At 36.4% G+C, this 20,187-nt stretch overlaps 1 protein-coding gene across 8 annotated transcripts in view; it reads right to left on the bottom strand.

Annotated features, from left to right (window-relative positions):
* CAMSAP2 (calmodulin regulated spectrin associated protein family member 2) overlaps nucleotides 1-20,187 on the bottom strand; it is a 116,876-nt gene that overhangs the window by 29,115 nt on the left and 67,574 nt on the right. For 5 of the 8 annotated variants that reach the window (XM_058701628.1, XM_058701630.1, XM_058701629.1 and 2 more), the window contains 2 exons: nucleotides 12,593-12,676; nucleotides 1,566-1,598 (listed from right to left, as the gene is read on the bottom strand). In XM_058701628.1, coding sequence (XP_058557611.1) covers nucleotides 1,566-1,598; nucleotides 12,593-12,676 — 117 coding nt within the window. The remainder of the gene's footprint in view (nucleotides 1-1,565; nucleotides 1,599-12,592; nucleotides 12,677-20,187) is intronic. The other 3 variants (XM_058701632.1, XM_058701634.1, XM_058701635.1) reach the window with 1 other exon arrangement.

Raw genomic sequence — 20,187 nt, 5'->3', positions numbered from 1 at the left:
TAATTTACTGAAAAAGAATATTTACTATTAGGTGGTGAAGTGATATCCCTCAGCAAAGTATATGCATTAATGAAGAATTATTTATTCCTATTTCTGTCTACCCAAGATTCATGGAACATTTTTTCCTTTTGAAGATTTTCAGAGAGCTTGTTCTTTTTAATCAGTGCACACCAGGCATCCACACTGAATGGTATGTCCCAAACTCAGAGTACCTATATTCAGAAAAAATTTACATACATGCATTATATAAATTCTTCAATGGATTATTGATTTTAATATCCTTAGAAAACTCCCTTACTTTGCTGCTAGTAGACAGTTTAAAATTCAACCATGAAAAAAGAGGAGAGAGGAGGCGAAGGGAGAGGAGAGAAAGAAAGAAGAAATCAACCAGTAGCATCTTCTAGCCTTAGGCTACCCTTCTCACATTTGGTAAGTAAGCCACAGTTCCAGATCCTTACACCCCTTTCTCTAGCCAGCTAGAAACAAAATAGTCTCCCTCTCAGAAATCCTCCAAACTGGCTGGGCTCACTCCCAAACTTCCCAGATCTCTAGGAGTAGCTTGTTTTCAGCCTACAGTCTGAACTGGACTGAGTCGAGTGCTCAGGGTCATGAAACAAAGAACTGAATTGTGTAACTTGTCCTACTGCTTGCTGCCAAGTAGCACTTCTGTACAAGGCACACACACAAAGCCTTGTGAGGCTTTAGCACTAAATGCCAATGGTTTAGAATAGACTATCAGGGATTTATGAGTGGTATGCTAAAACATTTTCCTGCAGCTTATATCCTAGAAGATGTATCAGGTAAATCAACTTAATCCTCAAGTCCTGTACAACTCCCATTTGCAGTTCATGAGAATTATAGAGTCTTTTGCACTTTATCTTACTATATGGCTTTATAAAGTTACTGCATGGAGACATTCTGTATTCTTTCTACAAACTGAGAAATTTAGCATTTAAAAGGGCATATTTTCTCTTTCAACATTATATTGTATTTCTAAGTTATATTTTTATTTCTGAGGGCATAAAATACTTCTTACGTGGTCTATCCACCCAGATTTAATCCTGAAAGAATCACCCTTCAGGTCAAATCAGAACTGAATACAGTTTAGGTCCAATACTGGTACGACCACAGGGAATATGTCACTTTTTATCAAACAAAAAATGTACCCTACAACTCAGGCTGAAAGGAAATGATTCCTTCAAAAATATTTTAAAATACAAAAAATTTACATATACAATTCATACTCACTTTTCTCCTAAAGTTTTTAAAACTAATGAGAATCTCTATCCATACATTTTTTTTACACCTATTTACCGACAGTCTGTAAATATCAGTAGGACCAGCAAAATAATGGTTACCTTAAACTATTTTTAAAGCTTCTAATCCAAATTTTGGCCAGATTTTTTTTATCTCTTTATTTTACATTATGATCAAATACCATAAAATCCAATCTCTATGCAGCAACTAACAGAATTATAGGAAATGATTATACCAGCAAGACACAAACAATACCATTCTGTAATTACACTTCTGGACAGCAAGTTGAAGTAGTTGGGCAAACTTACTGGAACCAGTTTCCAAAACCATTTGGAAGGAGACTTCAGAGGAAGCAGCAGGGAAAAAAGGGAAAGCAAAAGGTAAAGGGAAAATTCATCAGAATGGTTTTTAATTAACAAGTGACAGTAAAGTTTCTGAAAGTGGAGTTCCAAGTTATAGTTCTCATAGTATTTTTTAAATGTTAATTAATACTTTAAATATACAGGTTCCTACTAATAAAGACCTCCACCTTCTCCTCCCCTCATCTCCTCTCCCAATACAAAAATTCATTTTTCAGATATTCAGGATATTCTGTATACTTTGGCAGCAAAGAATTTTATTTCTGAGTTCTAGAATCACACATCATATTAAAAAATAAATCCTGGGGCGCCTGGGTGGCACAGTCGGTTAAGCGTCCGACTTCAGCCAGGTCACGATCTCGCGGTCCGTGAGTTCGAGCCCCGCGTCAGGCTCTGGGCTGATGGCTCGGAGCCTGGAGCCTGTTTCCGATTCTGTGTGTCCCTCTCTCTCTGCCCCTCCCCCATTCATGCTCTGTCTCTCTCTGTCCCAAAAATAAATAAAAAGCGTTGAAAAAAAAAAATTAAAAAAATAAATAAATAAAAATAAATCCAGGGGCACGTGGGTGGCTCAGTCAGTTAAGCATCTGACTTCTGATTTTGGCTTAGGTCATGATCTCACAGTTCATGAGTTTGAGCCCTGCATCAGCCTCTGTACTGACAGTGCAGAGTCTGCTTGGGATTCTCTCCCCTCCTCCTCCTCCTCCTCCTCCTCCTCCTCCTCCTCCTTCTTCTTCTTCTTCTTCTTCTTCTTCTCTCTCTCTCTCTCTCTCTCTCTCTCTCTCTCTCTCAGTAAATAAACATTAAAAATAAAATAAAAATAAAAAATAAAACTTCACAAAAAGGGAAGTAGAAAGATTCTAGAGCTAGATTTGCAATCATTATCATTCTTAAACATTAGTAAAGCAAATCTGATCAGGCAGTGTTTCTTTCCCAAGGGAAAAGAAGACTGTATCAGTAAATATACGAATAAAGCAAACCGCATTGCAGACTTGAAAAACATAATAATTTCTTTCAACTATATGACAATTTCATTTAATTAATGGACGGAAGACTAGTTGGCAATTCTTACTAAGATTTTTACAGAGTCTCTAGGGCAAGTAGCTACTTACATAAAGAGAATATAAATGTTATTAATTTTACTATCTGGAGGTATCCCAAAGAATATAATTTTATTTCTTCAAAATGATAAATACAATAAACTCATAATTTCAGTTAATATGAATTAATAATTTGTGATTGTTTAACTCTGTATTTCCTAGCACAATTTCTAACAGCCCTGAATAAACATTTGTTGAATGAACCAAACTAAATGGGGTCTGAATTAAAATTCATATTCAACTTTTATGTAGAAAGTTTATCCTACAGGGGCTCCTGGCTGGCTCAGTCAGTGTGACTCTTGATCTCGGGATTGTGAGTTCAGGCCCCACACTAGATGTAGAGATTACTTAAAAATAAAAATTAAAAGTTTTTCCTACATAAAATTAACTGTAAAAATAAGACTATTTGGAAAATAATATGAATAAAGTATTTTCAAGAACTTCAAGAATCAGAAAAAATGTCATCTCAAGACTCAGAAAAATTCCAACTTTCCATAAAGAGAGAACATGTCCAGTAAGTTTTTCTTATTGCATCAGGAAGAATAACCTTAACAATTTTGTTGCATATATTTTAATCTGTCATTTAACCAGAAGTCTTTGGCAACTGCAGTTATGATAACCATAAAAAGCATAAGAGCAGAAGCAAAAAGAAGGAAGCCACTGAGAATGTGTCAGGATTCCAACGGATAACAGAAACTTCAAAAACGGGTTTTCTTCTTTTTGAGACTAGAAAAATCCATTATATGGAAACTGATAAAAAGCAATTTATTGCCAATTATTCAAAACAGGAGAGGTGTGAAGGTTCAAGTTACTCCATATATCTTGTAAAATATTCAATGTGACTTTTCACTAATTCAGACTGCTCTGGCCTTCTTCCCACCTCTCCACTGACCTAATTTAGTGATAGCAATCCTATTCAAGGGAACAGGAAAACCATATAGATTGGCTATTTGAAGGAAATATGACTAAAAAAAAAAGTAAATATACTAAAAGAACAAATAAATATCTATGCTATTCATGGTTGTAAACTCATACTTCAATAAGTTCAAATATACAGCAAAATTTCCTTGCTGAAGGACAACTGTATTTCTGAAGTGAATAGCAACTTCCCCTCCTTTTACTTTTCAGAGAACTAGGCAAACAGCAACTTCAAATCCTGTTTTAAGATGTAATTATGAGACCAAAACATTTTAAAAGGCCACAGACAACAAGTGAAAAATTTCTTATTTTTATTAAGTCCTTACTGATGACAGGGGCCAACCGGGGCAGTTCAGATTTTCTGGAATAGTTCCCATTTCCAGCATTCCTTTGCACTGTCTTCAACACACATATGTATGACTCATCATAAATTCTGGTTAGTTGTTTTAGGACTTGCCATTAATACTCCCCAAATAGCTCTATGTCATCCTCCGGGTATCTATAACCTCTCTGGGATTTGGGATAATTCCTGAACTTCTTCTAGGTGTTCTCAAGCCACTTTGGGAGGATGCTGGTTTGACCGGGCCTTTCCTGGAGACCTCACAAAGTTGGAATTCTTTAAGGAGTTAGTCAGAGCTGTGACCTGTCACCTCACGACCCGTGAGACCGAAATGTCTTCTCTTTTGTAGGTCTGAGAGCTATGCTGCACTGCCAACAGGAGTGTAAAATGTTACAAACCCCTTGGAGACTTTGGCACTAGCTACCAAGACTACAAATGCATTTACCTTCCAATCTAGCAATCCAAGTCCTAGGGTATTTACCCTGAAAATCCAAGAATACAGAAGGACATTATTCTTTGTAGTATTATTTGTAATTGCGAGATACTAGAAAACACTTAAATGCCCATAGGAAAGTGGTAGAATAAACTATGGTACATACACACAACAGAGTACTGTGCTGCTGCAAAAAAAGGATGAGGAAGGTATCTAGGGACTGTATGGAGCAATTTCCAGGATATACTGTTAATGAACAACACAAATTGCAAAAGATTAAATATATTTTGTTAGAGGAGAAAAAACATATATATATATATATATATATATATATATATATATATATATATATATATAAAACAGTATATCTGTTATATATGTTACCTATATATAAAACAATATATAATACTGTGATTATATATATATACATATATATATATATATATATATATATATATATATATATATATATATAAACAAAAATGAGGACAAACCAACTGGTTACCTACAAGGGTTAGCAGGGAGTGAGGGGAAGGAAAGAGGTAGAAGAGATACAGGGAGGGAGTAATACCTTTCTGATTATCACTTTTGTCGAGTTTTGACTTTTGGAATTAATATAATTTGGAAATCATATAATGTTCTATATATTCAAAAAAACAAAATTAAATCAACAAGGATGGTGCAAAAAAGTCACTACAACTAAATGAAAGCAGAAACCAATAAACCCAAATATATTTCAAAGGAATAACCCAAGCAACTTCAGAACACAGTATTTTGACCATATATTATCAATCTAAAGAAAGAAGAATTATATTGTACTACATGAGATGATGGATGTTAACCAATATACAGTGCCATATGTCAATTATATCTCAATAAAACTGGGAAACATATAAAAGCATTATAAGGGTAAAACAAACCAAAAAAGAAGAAAAAAGAATTGCAAACAAATCTTAAACTCCTTAGTGGCTTTCTTTTTCACATTGGTATACACATAGAGACTCTGAAACTATTATATACATATTGTAGTACTGAGCAAATTAAAATTAGTACAGTTGACCTTGAACAATACAGGCTTGAAACTGCACAGGTCACTTCCACATGGGTTTTTCTAATAAATACAGTACCATCTTGGAAATGTATTTTCTCTTCCTTATGATTTTCTTAATAACATTTTTTCTCTAGCTTACTTTATCATAAGTATTCAGTATAAAACACATATAACATGGGGCGCCTGGGTGGCTCGGTCGGTTGAGCGTCCGACTTTGGCTCAGGTCATGATCTCACGGTCCGTGAGTTCGAGCCCCGCGTTGGGCTCTGTGCTGACCGCTCAGAGCCTGGAACCTGTTTCAGATTCTGTGTCTCCCTCTCTTTCTGCCCCTCCCCTGTTCATGCTGTCTCTCTCTGTCTCAAAAATAAATAAACGTTAAAAAAAAAAAAAAAAAAAAAATTAAAACACATATAACATACAAAATATTTTGTTAATGAACTGTTCATGTTATCAGTAAGGCTTCCAGTCAAGAGTAGGCTATTAGTGGCCAAATTTCTGGGGAGTCAAAAGTTATAATCAGATTTCTGACTGCATGGGTGGTTGGCACCCCTAAGATCCTGCATTTTTCAAGGGTCAAATGTAAATATCAAAGTATGTCATCTCAAATTACTTACTGTAAAAGTAAAAATAATAACCATGAAGTTAAGAAACCAGACAATATCTTAACCAACTAATGAAAATCAACATCACCCAGTAGGGGCAAATGGGTATCATGTGCCTCTTGATATAATACTGTGAGAAGGACACAACTTATATAGCATTCCAGTCTAAAAAAAACAACCCCTCAACTTAATTATGAGGAAATATCAGAAGAAAACAAATGGAGGGATTTCTTTAAAAATGTCAAGGTCACGAGCAAAAGAGAATAGCTAAAGAACTAGTCCTGTTTAAACACTATAGATATGACAACTAAATACATGACATGATCTTGTACTGAAAAAAAATTATAATGTACAATTGAATGCAACTGGGACAAGTGACAAAAGTGGAATATAGACTCTAAGTCTGATCAAAGTATGATACTAACATTAAATCACTTGTACTTTGATTATATAAACAAACAGCCTTGTTCTTAAGAAATACACCTTGAAGGGGTGCCTGGGTGGCTCAGTCGGTTAAGCGGCCGACTTCGGCTCAGGTCACGATCTCGCGGTCCGTGAGTTCGAGCCCCGTGTCGGGCTCTGTGCTGACAGCTCAGAGCCTGGAGCCTGTTTCAGATTCTGTGTCTCCCTCTCTCTGACCCTCCCCTGTTCATGCTCTGTCTCTCCCTGTCTCAAAAATAAATAAAATGTTAAAAAAAAATGTTTAAAAAAAAAAAAAAAGAAATACACCTTGAAGTACGAAGGGGTAATGGGATATGATGTGTGCAACCCTCTTTCAAATGTTTCAGAAACATTTACATACATATGTGTTTGTGTATGATGTATATGTGTGTGTGTGTGTGTGTATATACACACATACATACCTGTATACACACACATAAATATATAGAGAAAATTAATGCAGCAAAATGTTAGACTGATGAATCTGGGTCAAGAGTATACAGGGTTCTTTTCTATCTTGAAACCTTTCAGAAGTCTGAAATATTTCAAAATAAATGTTCTTAAAAAGCTACATTAAGGGGGCACCCGGGTGGCTCAGTCAGTTAAGCACCTAAGTTCGGCTCAGGTCATGATCTCACGGTTTGAGAGTTTGAGCTCCATGTCAAGCTCTGCGCAGACAGCCTGAAGTCTGCTTTGGATTCTGTGTCTCCTCTCTCTCTCTGTCCCTCCTCTGCCCACACTCATAGCTCTCTCTCTCTCTCTCTCAAAAATAAACATTAAAAAAAATGTTATATTAAGTCTATACCAGTCCAAATCTTTGTTGAGTCTGTATCCAACAACACCTATATATCTGTTAAAGAAATCTGTTCTACAATGTTCTTAGGCAAAGATGAAAATCATAGTGCTAGCATACCTAACTCATATTTACATCTCTCTAGGGCAAGCCATCTTTGTAAAATATTGCTTGGAGAAAAAAAATATCATGGTACCATCTCTGAATTTTAAATATGTTTAAAATGCTAAGTTCCTCATTTAACTATACTAAATAGGTTGATAATACAACACAGGCATATTCTAGATTGGGAAGTTGCTTTACCAGTAACCGCAAGTAAATGACTATGAAAGAAAAATAGTATATTGGCAATAGGTATAAAGAAAGAATCAGCATTGACCACAGAAGTCCACACAAGAATAAACTATGGTTATAGAATAGAATCTTAGGGGTAGAATTCCTTAAAAATGATCTAATTTAGGCAGGTGAAGTCTTCAAAATTATTTGACTGAAATAATGGTATGAAAAAGAAACCAGGTAAGTAAGTCTAAGAATCAAATCAAATGATGTATCTGAGAATGATGTACTATATTAGAACTTTAAATGTTTTATATATTTATATATGAAATAGGCAACTTCATCAATTACAAAATTATAGGTTACAAATCAATGTTCCCCAAAGCATGCTGCAAATAACAGTAATTCCACAGGATGTTAATAGAAGTCATTCACAGAAGAGGTCAAAGATTAAATATATTTGAGAAACAGGCTTCTTATGTAGGCCTTCAATGTGCTAAAATGGGTTGTAACATTTTTAAAGGGGCACAGACAAGGCAGCATTTCCCAAATGTATTTGACTTTAGACTCTTTCTTCTGGGGTGCCTGGCTGGCTCAGTCAGTAAAGCATGTGACTCTTGATCTTGGGGTTGTGAGTTCAAGCCCCACATTGGACACAGAGCTTTAGAGCTTACTTAAAAAACAAACAACAAAAACAACTGGATTTAACAAAACTTTTAAAAAGTTGATGTTATTTTAAAAAATCTCTTTCCGGGGCGCCTGGGTGGCGCAGTCGGTTGAGCGTCCGACTTCAGCCAGGTCACGATCTCGCGGTCCGTGGGTTCGTGCCCCGCGTCAGGCTCTGGGCTGACGGCTTGGAGCCTGGGGCCTGTTTCCGATTCTGTGTCTCCCTCTCTCTCTGCCCCTCCCCCGTTCATGCTCTGTCTCTCTCTGTCCCAAAAATAAATAAAAAACGTTGAAAAAAAAAATTAAAAAAAAAAAATCTCTTTCCAATAGTATCTAAAGTACTGTTTGAATAAAAAGAATTTTAAAAGTTGGTCATAGTTTTTAATTGCTAAGGAACTCGGGTCAAAGTGGAAATTCACATAGGCTGAGGTAATCAAGCAAAGATGTAGAAGCATTCACCTACTGTCTCACTGGGGAAAGTGTGGTCTATTTTGAGACTATACCTTTAAATGAAAAGCAACTAGAACTCAGTTAATTTCTTTTCTCCAAAGGCAATTCCTTAATCCAATTCCCACCCTTCTATAAAATATCTCACCAGTATTTCTGTTTTAAAAGTGAAGAATGTTGCACCAAGTAGACATGTATCTTTTAATACTGTGAGAAACAAACTTTACTCTCTATAGAGCTACTACTGTAAATTTAGGAATATACACCCATGAATATCCAAATGGTCTACTTACCAATTCCTAAATATACATTTTACTTGTAACTTATGTTATTCCCTATGACCTAGTGTCCTCCTCTGCAAATATCATAAAACCTACTAAGGCCATGTTCAAGTCCCACATCTTCTAGAAAACCTTCTTAGGTATTCCACAGTTATCATAAAACTACAAGTAACATATACACATATGAAACTTTATGATAACCGACTGCTTAATATTTTCACTAACCTTTTGCTTTGAATTCCTTACTTTTACTAATACATTGAGAAGGAAAAATTTGAAAATCATTTTAGTCACAGAATTTAGAAGCCATTTAATTCAACTTTAAAATTTTTGCAGATAAAGAAAATGAGGCCCAGAGAGGTCAAGTGCCTTGGTGAAAGTCATGAATTTAATCAGTGGCAGAACTATTCTACTTTGTCTATACTCATTTTGCCATAGCACTCTGTACAAACCCCTTAAGAGAATGAATGTTGGGCTTCATGTCATGGCTATAAACTTTAGAGATCTTTTACGTAGGGTTGCCAGATTTAGCAAATAAAAATATGAGATGTTCATGCAACTACACCAAAAAATTTTTGGTGTTGGGGCGCCTGGGTGGCGCAGTCGGTTAAGCGTCCGACTTCAGCCAGGTCACGATCTCGCGGTCCGTGAGTTCGAGCCCCGCGTCAGGCTCTGGGCCAATGGCTCGGAGCCTGGAGCCTGTTTCCGATTCTGTGTCTCCCTCTCTCTCTGCCCCTCCCCCGTTCATGCTCTGTCTCTCTCTGTCCCAAAAATTTAAAAAAAAAAAAAAAAAAACGTTGAAAAAAAAAATTTTTGGTGTTTATCTGAAATTCACATTTAACTAGGCATCCTCTTTAGAATAAAAATGAATATTAGAAGCAAAAGAGCAACTTGAAGAAAAAAACAAACAGAAAATAACATTAGTAAACTTTTTAAACAAAACATTTTCCTAAAACATGGCACTACTTAAAATGCCTTCCTTTTAAGGACACCAACCAATCCAACAGTCAGAAATACACCATTAGCAGATTTAACAATCTAAGGAAAATAGCTTTGGAATGCTACTTTTCATCCAGCATTAACAATATACAGTGCAAGTATCCCTCAACGTATGTATGTATCTTACCAAGAAGATGGTTGTAAAAAAAAAGTTTCATAAAATAGATTTTATTGAACATCTAAGTTGGGAATAGGTGGGCAAGGACAAAAAGTAAGAAATATCATCCAACACCATGGGCTCTGTCTATAGCTGGATAAATCATAGAAAACATGGCTAGGGGGCGCCTGGGTGGCGCAGTCGGTTAAGCGTCCGACTTCAGCCAGGTCACGATCTCGCGGTCCGTGAGTTCGAGCCCCGCGTCAGGCTCTGGGCTGACGGCTCGGAGCCTGGAGCCCGTTTCCGATTCTGTGTCTCCCTCTCTCTCTCTGCCCCTCCCCCGTTCATGCTCTGTCTCTCTCTGTCCCAAAAATAAAAAAAAAAAAAAAAAAAAAAAAAACACGTTGAAAACATGGCTAGCATCTGGGTCACTAGGCAAGCTAGCTTAAGTAGGTGGAAGGCATGGCAACTTCCTACCAATCGCATAGCAATAAGGAAGAGCAAGTCATTCTCTCATCCCTAAAAAGAGGACAGGGTCAAGAATGTTGCTTTTGTAGGAATAAAAATCAAGAATGAAATGATTAAATTTCCAGCCAAATCAACTAGTTCGAATGCCAAAAATCTCACTGCTAGGTAATAGAGACTGCTTTCCCTAGTTTATGCTGTCACAGAGTGATTCTTCATGATGATGATACCTACTTTGCAGTAAGACTATGTAATGTAAAACTGACATTGTCAATTTCACATAGATTTCACAGAGATTCTATCAATGGGGAAAAAAAGAAAATTCATTTGAAAATAAAAACATGTGTTGTGCTAAGATAAAAATATGTATTAATCCACATATTTAAAAATGAATCACATTCATTCCTTCATTTACTCAGTCATTCACTTAACAAATATTGGTTGTGAGGTTACCAATATGTGAAATTGCATGGGGAAGTGCTATTATAACACAAAGTGGTAGTGGCCTCTGGGTGGCTCAGTTGGTTGAGCATCCAACTCTTGGTTTCGGCTCAGGTCACAATCTCATGGTTAGTGGGTTCAAGCCCCTCGTCGGGCTCTGTGCTGACAGTGCAGAGCCTGCTTGGGATTCTCATTCTCTCTCGCTCTCTCTCTCTCTCTCTCTCTCTCCATCTCTCTGCCCCTCCCCTACTCATGCTCTCTCTCTCTCTCAAAATAAATAAATAAACTTAAATAGTTTTTAAAAAGTCAAAGAGGTATAATACAAGTAGTGTCCAGATTCCATATAGCTTTTAACAAAAGTAAGGCTTACTTACTCTGTTCGGAATATAAATGGCATTTTTCCCCCAACAGAAATAATGTTTATTGGGTCCTATGCCAGCATATAAAATCCCTATTTAGTTCATGATGTGTATGCAATACTATAGGATTTAATCATTTAAATATCATGGAAAAAGGCCATTAGTATTATAATTTAGGATGATGCCATCTAACTTACTCCCAATTAGTTCCAGGCACAAAACTGGGGGCAGAGGTTTCAACTCCCACGGGATGAGAAAGAGAAAAGGAGGGAAACTAATAGGAAAGGACGGCAATGGCGGGAGGTGGGGGAGGGTGAGGAAGCAGGAGGGAAGAGAGAGGCAGAAGCTGGCAGAAGGCAGGGAAATGGAGTATGTGATCTGGGTGATGAAAAAAAAGATTTCCATTCTCATGTACCTTTAGGGGGAAAGGACATCAACAAAGTTAGGATGAAGAATCAAGTATGGATAGTATTTTCAGGAGCTAGTCAGTAAGCTAAATGAGGGAATTCACTGTGATGCCGAAACATCAAGCTCTGACAAAATTGTAGGTGGTCTCCCACAAAGTTTTCTGTTGCAGTTGATAATACACAAAACAGCTTTCCCCTTCCTTCCTTTTTTCTCTTTCTCTTCTTACAGAGGTATCAGTGACCAGGAGCATTAGCCCAAAATGAACAGAAAAACTGTATAATAATAAACTTTAAATAATCCAAATTGGACAATAAGGTCGCTGAATAATTATAATTTCTTACACCTCAATTCAAATGCTACACAACATGATTAAAGAGCTCTCATTATAACAAAAACACAAATTTTCGAAGAAGGAAACTCTAAAAGCCACACGAATTTTTAAAGAATGAATCCATATTAATGTTGCTTCTTTCTTCACAGAATAACCATATGTACAACTTACAACTACTGGAATATATTTAAAAGGCTGGTCTTAAGAGAAGTCATTGTAAGGCTGGTACACTGAAAATGTTTTCTGTTGTTTCATACACTTTGCCAAAGGCAAAGTCGTTGTTTCTGCCAAGTACTCCACAAATTGAGTTCTAATCATTAACAATTTTTCCTAAATACCTCCACCCAATTAACCTTCATTTTGCACTTCCACTCACTTGGTATTTATGACCTGCTTTCTAGGGCACACAACACCACCAAAAAACAATTTAATGAACATATCTATTAATTAATATATGTATTTCTCAAACAACACATACATGTGAACATACATAGTCTCATAAAGACACCTTATTTTCTTTGAAATATATACCTTTTGACCTCCTGGAGCTTCAACTGTGTGATGTTCTTTCAATTTCTGTTCTTGTTCCATAATGTCTTTCAAATGCTCATTTACCTTAAAATATAAAAACACTAATTTGAATTTATATTCAAATATGATGATAAAATAACATGCACCTTGAAAGGCCTGTGGTCAGATCTCTGATGTCAAATATCAGTACTATTCAAATGAGAAAGTTTCATTTTCCCAACCAGAAAAAAGTATTTTACAAGTGTTTCATTTGATATTCTGAAATTAATTCATTAATTTATTAAATATTTGTTGAGTACCTACTGTATGTCAAGAATTGCTTAGTGTGCTAGAGAAAAAAGGGTACTCAACAACTTCTAATTTTAATGCTTAGGAAACAATAAAACTTTATTTTTTTAATAAATTTTTTCTAATCTCTTATAAAAGAGATTAGCAAAAAAAATTATTTTCCCTAGAATTAATGTTTTCTTATCGTTAGAAAACACTTTAGGAGGGGCGCCTGGGTGGCTCAGTCAGTTGAGTGTCCAACTCTTGATTTCAGCTCAGGTCATGATCCCAGGGTCTCAGGATCAAGTCCCGTATCGGGCTCTGCACGGACAGCATGGAGTCTCTTTAAGATCCTCTCTTTCCCCCCGCCCCCTCTCTTTCTCCCTCTGCCCCTCTCCCCCGCTTGCACTAAGAAAGAAAAAAAGAAAAGAAAAGAAAAAAAACACTTTAGGGTTTTTTTTCAAATGGCACAAAGCATTATTTTATTTTATTTTCAATTCCAGTATAGTTAACATACAGCATTATAGTTATACAAGTTTCAGGTGTACAATACAGTGATTCACCAATTCTATACATTACTCTGTGCTCATCAAGACAAACTTTTTTTTTTTGAGGGGGGGGGGCGGGGGAGGGAGGGAGAATCCCAAGCAGGGTCTGCACAGTGAGCACAGAGCCAAGGCTCAGAACCATGAGATCATGACCTGAGCCGAAATCAAGAGTCATTTAACTGAATGAGCCACCCAGGCACCCTAAGATAAGTATATTCTTAATCCCCTTCACTTATTTCACCCATTCTCTTCTCCCCCCGATAATAATCTGTTTGTTCTCTATAGTTAAGAGTCTGTTTTTTGGTTTGTCTCCTTTTTTCCTTTGTTTATTCTGTTTCTTAAATTCCACATGTGAGTGAAATCATACGGTATTTTCTCTGACTTATTTCACTTAGCATTATACTCTCTAGATCTATCCATGCTGTTGCGAATGGCAAGATTTCCTTTTTTTTAGTGACTGAATAATATTTTATTGTGTGTGTGTGTATATATATATATGTATAGAAAACCCTTTGAATCAAGTTCTTAATCTGTAATTTCATAGATATGTCCTTGAACCATGAGCGGGTTTTAGTGCGGTCATAATGCCACAGCTAAATTAGATGAAAAAAATTTCTGTATGAGAACTTTTCTGGGAGAAGGTTTAATTTATCTCCCAAAGATTATTCAAACAGTCCATAATCCAAAAAGGTTAAGAAACAGTCTATGTACTGCATAAAATATTTCTTAAGAATAGTTTAAACAATTCTGGATTTTGAGCTAATAATTTTAAGGTCACTCTAATAATAATAAAGTTCAAATTTATTAATTCTGGCACTCTGGAAAACATTATGCCATTATCAACCACTATAACTCTAAACTAAATCAATAATTTTCTGAACTCTTCTATTGCCTAAAATTCAGTTCAGTGGCTAAAAACAAATAGAGAATTTTAATTTATGATAAATTTAATGAACAATAGTCACTAAGAGTCTTCTATACTCATGATATTTCTAAGGGATTGTAAGGAATTTAATCAACAAATTTATTTTGGTACGTGAATCTGCAGCGTTCTAAGATTTCCTAGTTGCTCTCTTACTTCGATCATCGGTTTGGTTAAACAAAATAGAAGAGACAGCAGAATTAGAAAAGACCTAGGTTAGATTCAAAACCTGTACTTACAAGCTGTGACCTCAATAATTTCTTGATACTTCTGAGCCTTAGATACTTTTTAATAAAAGCTATTTCATAAAGCAGTTGGGATATTATGGCTCTAAAATGGTCCCCACTGAACCCCTGGAGTGTGGGCTGGGCCTATATTTCTAACCAACAGGACACAACTAAGGTGACAACTAAGGTGATATCACTTCAGAGATCAAGTTACATAACATTCTAATTTCCATCTTGCTAGCCAACTCTGGCTGGCTTTGATGAAGCACGCTGCCAAACTGTTAGCTGCCCTATGGAGAGGCCCACATGGCAAGAACCTGCCAACCTTGCCTTCAGCCCAGAAACAGTAAGAAACTGGGGCCCTCGGTCCAACTGCCTGCAATGGACACTGCCAACAACCACATGAACTTGGAAATGGATCATTCTGTAGTCATACGTTGAGATAACACTACAGGTCTGGCCAATGCCTTGACTGCAACCTGGCCGGACTCAGAGAGGATGCAAGGAAGCAGGGCCTGGATCTGTGACCCACAGAAACTGATAATACTGAAATTATTATAATAAATAGGTCATTAAATAAATAAGCAACTGAGAAAACACAGAGGACAACAGAAATAATATACAAAATATACCAAGTAAAGTACATGATACATAGCACATGTTCCATAGATTCTTATAAACAACATATCCTCAAAGTTATACCAGATGGTTAAATCTCTATAGGGGCTTTAACAAACCTTAATAAAATACTTTAAGGTGATGTAATGGTATAAGTCATCCTAAATACCAAAATCATGATAATAAGAAAATTTTACATGTTGATAATTCATTAACTTTCATAATAGAAAAAAAGAAAACTACAAGACATGTTGCAGACATGACAAGACATGACATGCTACTTAACCTACTTGGGTACCCAAAACAGTGAAGTGAAATAATTAGCTTATTATTATAATAATTAGCTTTATGAATATAATAATCGGCTTATTAATAATTATTAATAATTAGTTCCCAAATGCTGGTTAGAAAGTTCTACTACTGAAGTTGAATCATGATATTTTTTTGTACATCTCAAGGAAAAATTAAAGGGATGTGATGTATTAGAGAGCTCATCATGACTCAGAGGGAGGTCACCATCTGAACAAGTGCTGAGGCCTAGTGAACTAAACAAAAAACAATATTTGGCTTTAGTAGTATGAATTAGGTAAAAATAAATTTGTTAAAATGATATATTAGATTTAAAATATCTATTAATTTAAAAATATACATTAGCTTTTAATTTTTTCATTTTATTTATTTATTTATTTATTTATTTATTTATTTATTTTTTAATTTTATTTCAAGTGAGTTAATATACAGTGTAGTCTTGGCTTCAGAGGTAGAACCCAGTGATTCATCTCTTACATGACACCCAGTGCTCATCCCAAAAAGTGCCCTCTTTAATAATGCCCATCACCCATTTAACCCATCCCCCACCCATCTCCCCTCTAGCAACCCTCAGTTTGTTCTGTCGGGAAGCCTGACTGACTCAATCTATACAGCATGTGACTCTTGATCTGGGCATTGTGAGATCCACCCCCACGATGGGTGTATAGATTACTTTAAACATTTTTTTTTATTTAAAATACAAATAGTAATGTGTATCCTTGCCTTAGTGTAAGTCTAAAATTATTCAGTATTTTACCTTCCTCGTGAATAATACAAAAACCTCAGAAAGCCTTTAAATCAAATCATACCCTTTCATCTCCATGCTTTTTCATTCGGAATTATAGTTTGCTTCTTATGGGCCTCAAAATGAGATATTATGATTTTTTATAATACTTATTTAGATTTACACAAATGTGTAACAATTCTGCTTTTTATCATCGCTTCCTACATCCCACCTCTTTTTTCTAGGTTCAATTTCTTTCTTACTGAAGTACAATCTTTCAGTAGTTCTGCAAAGGTGAGTAATGAACTGCCTTTCTTTGAACAAATCTTAGTATCACCTTTAATCTTGAATAAAAGGTCTAGAACCCTAGGTTCATTATTATTTTTCTTCAGCACTTTGAAGACTTTGCTACATTGTCTTCTGTGCGCAAATATTACTACTGAGAAGGCTACTACAGTCTAACTGCCATTCTTTTCAGAGGCTCTGTCTTGAATTTTTGGAGTTCTGCAGATTTATGATATGTGTCGGTATGGATCTGTATTAATTTATCCTGGTTGGAACTCATTGTGATTCCTGAATTTGAAAGTTTGTATCTTTCAATGGTTGTAGAAAATTGTGTATTTCTTCAAATATATTCTCTCTTCCCCGCTTCTCTCTGGTAATCTCTTTTTGGAATTCCAATTAGGAATTCCGTTAATCTTGATTTCATATATTCCATCTCATCTCTCTGGGCTTCATTCTGGGTAACTTCCTTTTGGCAAGTAATTCCCTCTTTACATCTAATCTTCTATTTTAAACTTTTGATTTTTAATGAACAACATTTTTGATTTCTGAAGTTATTTTGGTTATTTTTCCGTTATGTCCCCATGGGGCCTTATTCTTTCCTATAGTTTTTATTCCATGTTTTATTTCCAGTCATTTAAACATTTATTTTTGGGGCCCCTGGGTGGCTCAGTCAGTTAAGCGGCCGACTTCGGCTCAGGTCATGATCTCACAGTTTGTGAGTTCAAGGCCCGCGTCGGGCTCTGTGCTGACAGCTCAGAGCCTGGAGCCTGCTTCGGATTCTGTGTCTCCCACTTTCTCTGCCTCTCCCCCACTTGTGCTCGCTCTCTCTCTCTCTCTCAAACATAAATAAATAAAATGTAAAAAAAAAAAAAAACCCCACACATTTAGTAAGTAAGAACCTTACTCTCTGAGGTTCAGAAAGTAAGAACCTTACTCAGAAAGTAAGAACCTTACTCTCTGAGGTTCTTGCAATGTAACCCTCACTTCTCCATGTGTTTCATAATTTTTGATTGTCAGTACTTTTGAATTTGCAGCAAAGACTCTCCCTCCCCCGCTGTCTTTGGGTGTGGAAGTGAACTTTCAGAGTATTTTTAAATTTGCTTCTCTGACAGATGCCAGAAAGATTATTACTGGCCTAGTACTAGTATTTTGTTACTTTGTTGCCTTCTCCCATTTTCCTTGATCATCAGCTGAGTGCTCATCTTCCTGCATGTTCAGTTAAGGAGGCCTCTTTCCCAGACCTAGAGGGAAACTCATAATCAGCCTAAGAAAATCATGATAGCCTCATTCTTCTTGCTAAAAGATGGTTTAGGTACAGGCAAAAGAATCTATCTTAGACAACAGGACCTCCTGGTGGGGAGACAATCTGAGGGCAAGTTTTGTAAACAGAAGAGTCCAGAAGACCTTCTCATCTTTGCTAGACATTATTGTGACTGGGTATGATCCCTGCAATCACTGGTGCCATTATACAACCACAAATGGAAACATTGTATAGAATTAAGAATAACAGAATAGAGGGGCGCCTGGGTGGCTCAGTCTGTTAAGGGTCTGACTTCAGCTCAGGTCATGATCTCGCAGTCAGTGGGTTCGAGCCCTGCACCAGGCTCTGTGCTGACAGCTCCGGAGCCTGCTTCGGATTCTGTGTCCCCCTCTCTCTCTGCCCCTCCCCAACTAGCACTCTGTCTCTGTCTCTCAAAAAACAAAATAAAAACGATTAAAAAAAAAAGAATAACAGAATAGGAAAGAAGGAAAGCCCCTATATTTTTGTTGCTGCTGTTGAGTCCCTAAATTAACTAACCCTGGATATGTCCCACCTTCAGTTATGTTGCTATGTGAGATAATAAATCCTTTAAGCTACTTGTATTTGGGTGTTCTGGCACTTAAAAGCATGGCTGATGTGCTCCCTTTCACTGAGGGTCCAGCTTTCTGTGCATCTTTTGTGGGTCTAAATAGAGGTTGCAGTTCCTACTTCCCACAGCAGGCAAAACCAAGGCCTTTCCTTGTGTCCAAATGACTTTAAAACTCTAGCATATGCTTGACAGCCCAGTGGGAGAGCCACCAAAACTTCCAGGCCCCACTTTTCCTGGCACCTGAGAACTTCCTTTTCCTTCTTTAAAGCTCACCTCTGTAATATAAACTTTTCTAATTACAGTTTATCAAACATATGTCTAGGTGTTTATAAGTAGGAGGTTGTAGTCTTAATCCAACATGTTGCCAAAATCACTAACATTTTCTGTCTTGGTAATTTATGTGCTACAAAGCAGCTTTATAATTCACATGCATCTTGACATATTTTGATCAATTTACCAATTGTGTGGTGGGGAGAGTTAGGCAGAAAGAGGTGATGGGACTAAAACCTGGGAAAGTTTATAAGTTATTCTGTTGTTTTTGGGGGGGTGGTGTGTGTGTCTTCTTTTTTTTTTTTAGGTTAAAAAAGAAATACTTTCTAATTCACTGCTATGTAGTCGCAACTGATCTATCAGTTTGGAAATGTCTTCATGATTTTTTAAAAAGTTTTTATCTAAATTCTGTTCAAAAAGCAAATCGGTCATATATTGATACTTTAAACCATTATTCATTCATTTATTCACACATTCAACAGCTATTTACTGAATGTTAGTTATGTAACAGACATTGTATTAAGAGGCTAGGGATACAGTGATATATATAAATCCAGAATGGTCCCTATCCTCATAGGACCAAAAAAAAAAAAAAAAAAAAAAAAAAAGGGCAAGAGACCCCCAACTCCACCCCGCCAAAAAGGCAATTTATTAGGAGAGCTGTAAATAGAGAGATAAGAAGAAAATAATGGGGGTGAGAGGGAGGACCTATTTTAGGAAGGCTGGGTGTGTCAGAGAAGGCCTCCATGAGAGGTAACTTAAGCTGAGACCTAAAAATGAGAGGCTGGCCATGATAAAAATAGAAAAAAGAGTATTCCAGACAAAGAATAAACAATATAAGCAAAGGCGTTGTGGTGGGGAAAATCTGGTATGTTTGAGGAACTGAAAAAACAGTATGGCTGAAACATGGCAAGGAAAGGAGGGGTTACAAGATGAAACCGGAAAGAGAGGTAGAACCAAATAATGTTAAGGTTCATGTATTCGTAACTTGTGGGTACCCCTGCATGAGTCAGTCATTTAGTACAATCTTGTCTTCTGTGATTTTGCTTATTTTTAAATTCAAATTCATTTTCTGCCAATCATGCTATTTTAGCTATGTTATTCTCACTTTTCTATGGTAGGTTTTTTATACCTATGGGTGTATTATCCAGAAAAAAATGGCAACTGGGTTAGGGTAACCCAAAATAAGAGCCAAAAGGAACAAGGACATACTAAATCTGAGAGGCCAGAGTGAAGTCATGATGAGAAAATAAGTAACAAAGCTGGTGTTCGTAGATTGGAGCAAGAAAAAGTACACTAGGAGGTTCAGGTTGAATCAAATGTTTTCAACCTCTTTCTAAAAACTGAATAGGATGGATATGGCCGCATAAAGGTGCTGAACATTCTTAATTAAGTGATTTCTTTATCCTTCTATAAATTCCCAAAGTTCTAAAAGGCCTAGCTTAATTCTGTAGCGTACCTACCTCTTTTATTTATTACACATCATCTCTCTGCCAAACACTGCACTAGTCTAGGCACCAAGACTAAAAAAAGAAAGATGGGCATTGTATCTATCCTCACAAAGATTACTCTACT

This window comes from Neofelis nebulosa, chromosome 15 (genome assembly GCF_028018385.1).
Source record: "Neofelis nebulosa isolate mNeoNeb1 chromosome 15, mNeoNeb1.pri, whole genome shotgun sequence".
Classification (NCBI taxonomy): domain Eukaryota; kingdom Metazoa; phylum Chordata; class Mammalia; order Carnivora; family Felidae; genus Neofelis; species Neofelis nebulosa.
The sequence above is the reverse complement of the archived record's forward strand: the minus strand, read 5'-3'. Positions and strand labels throughout refer to the sequence as shown.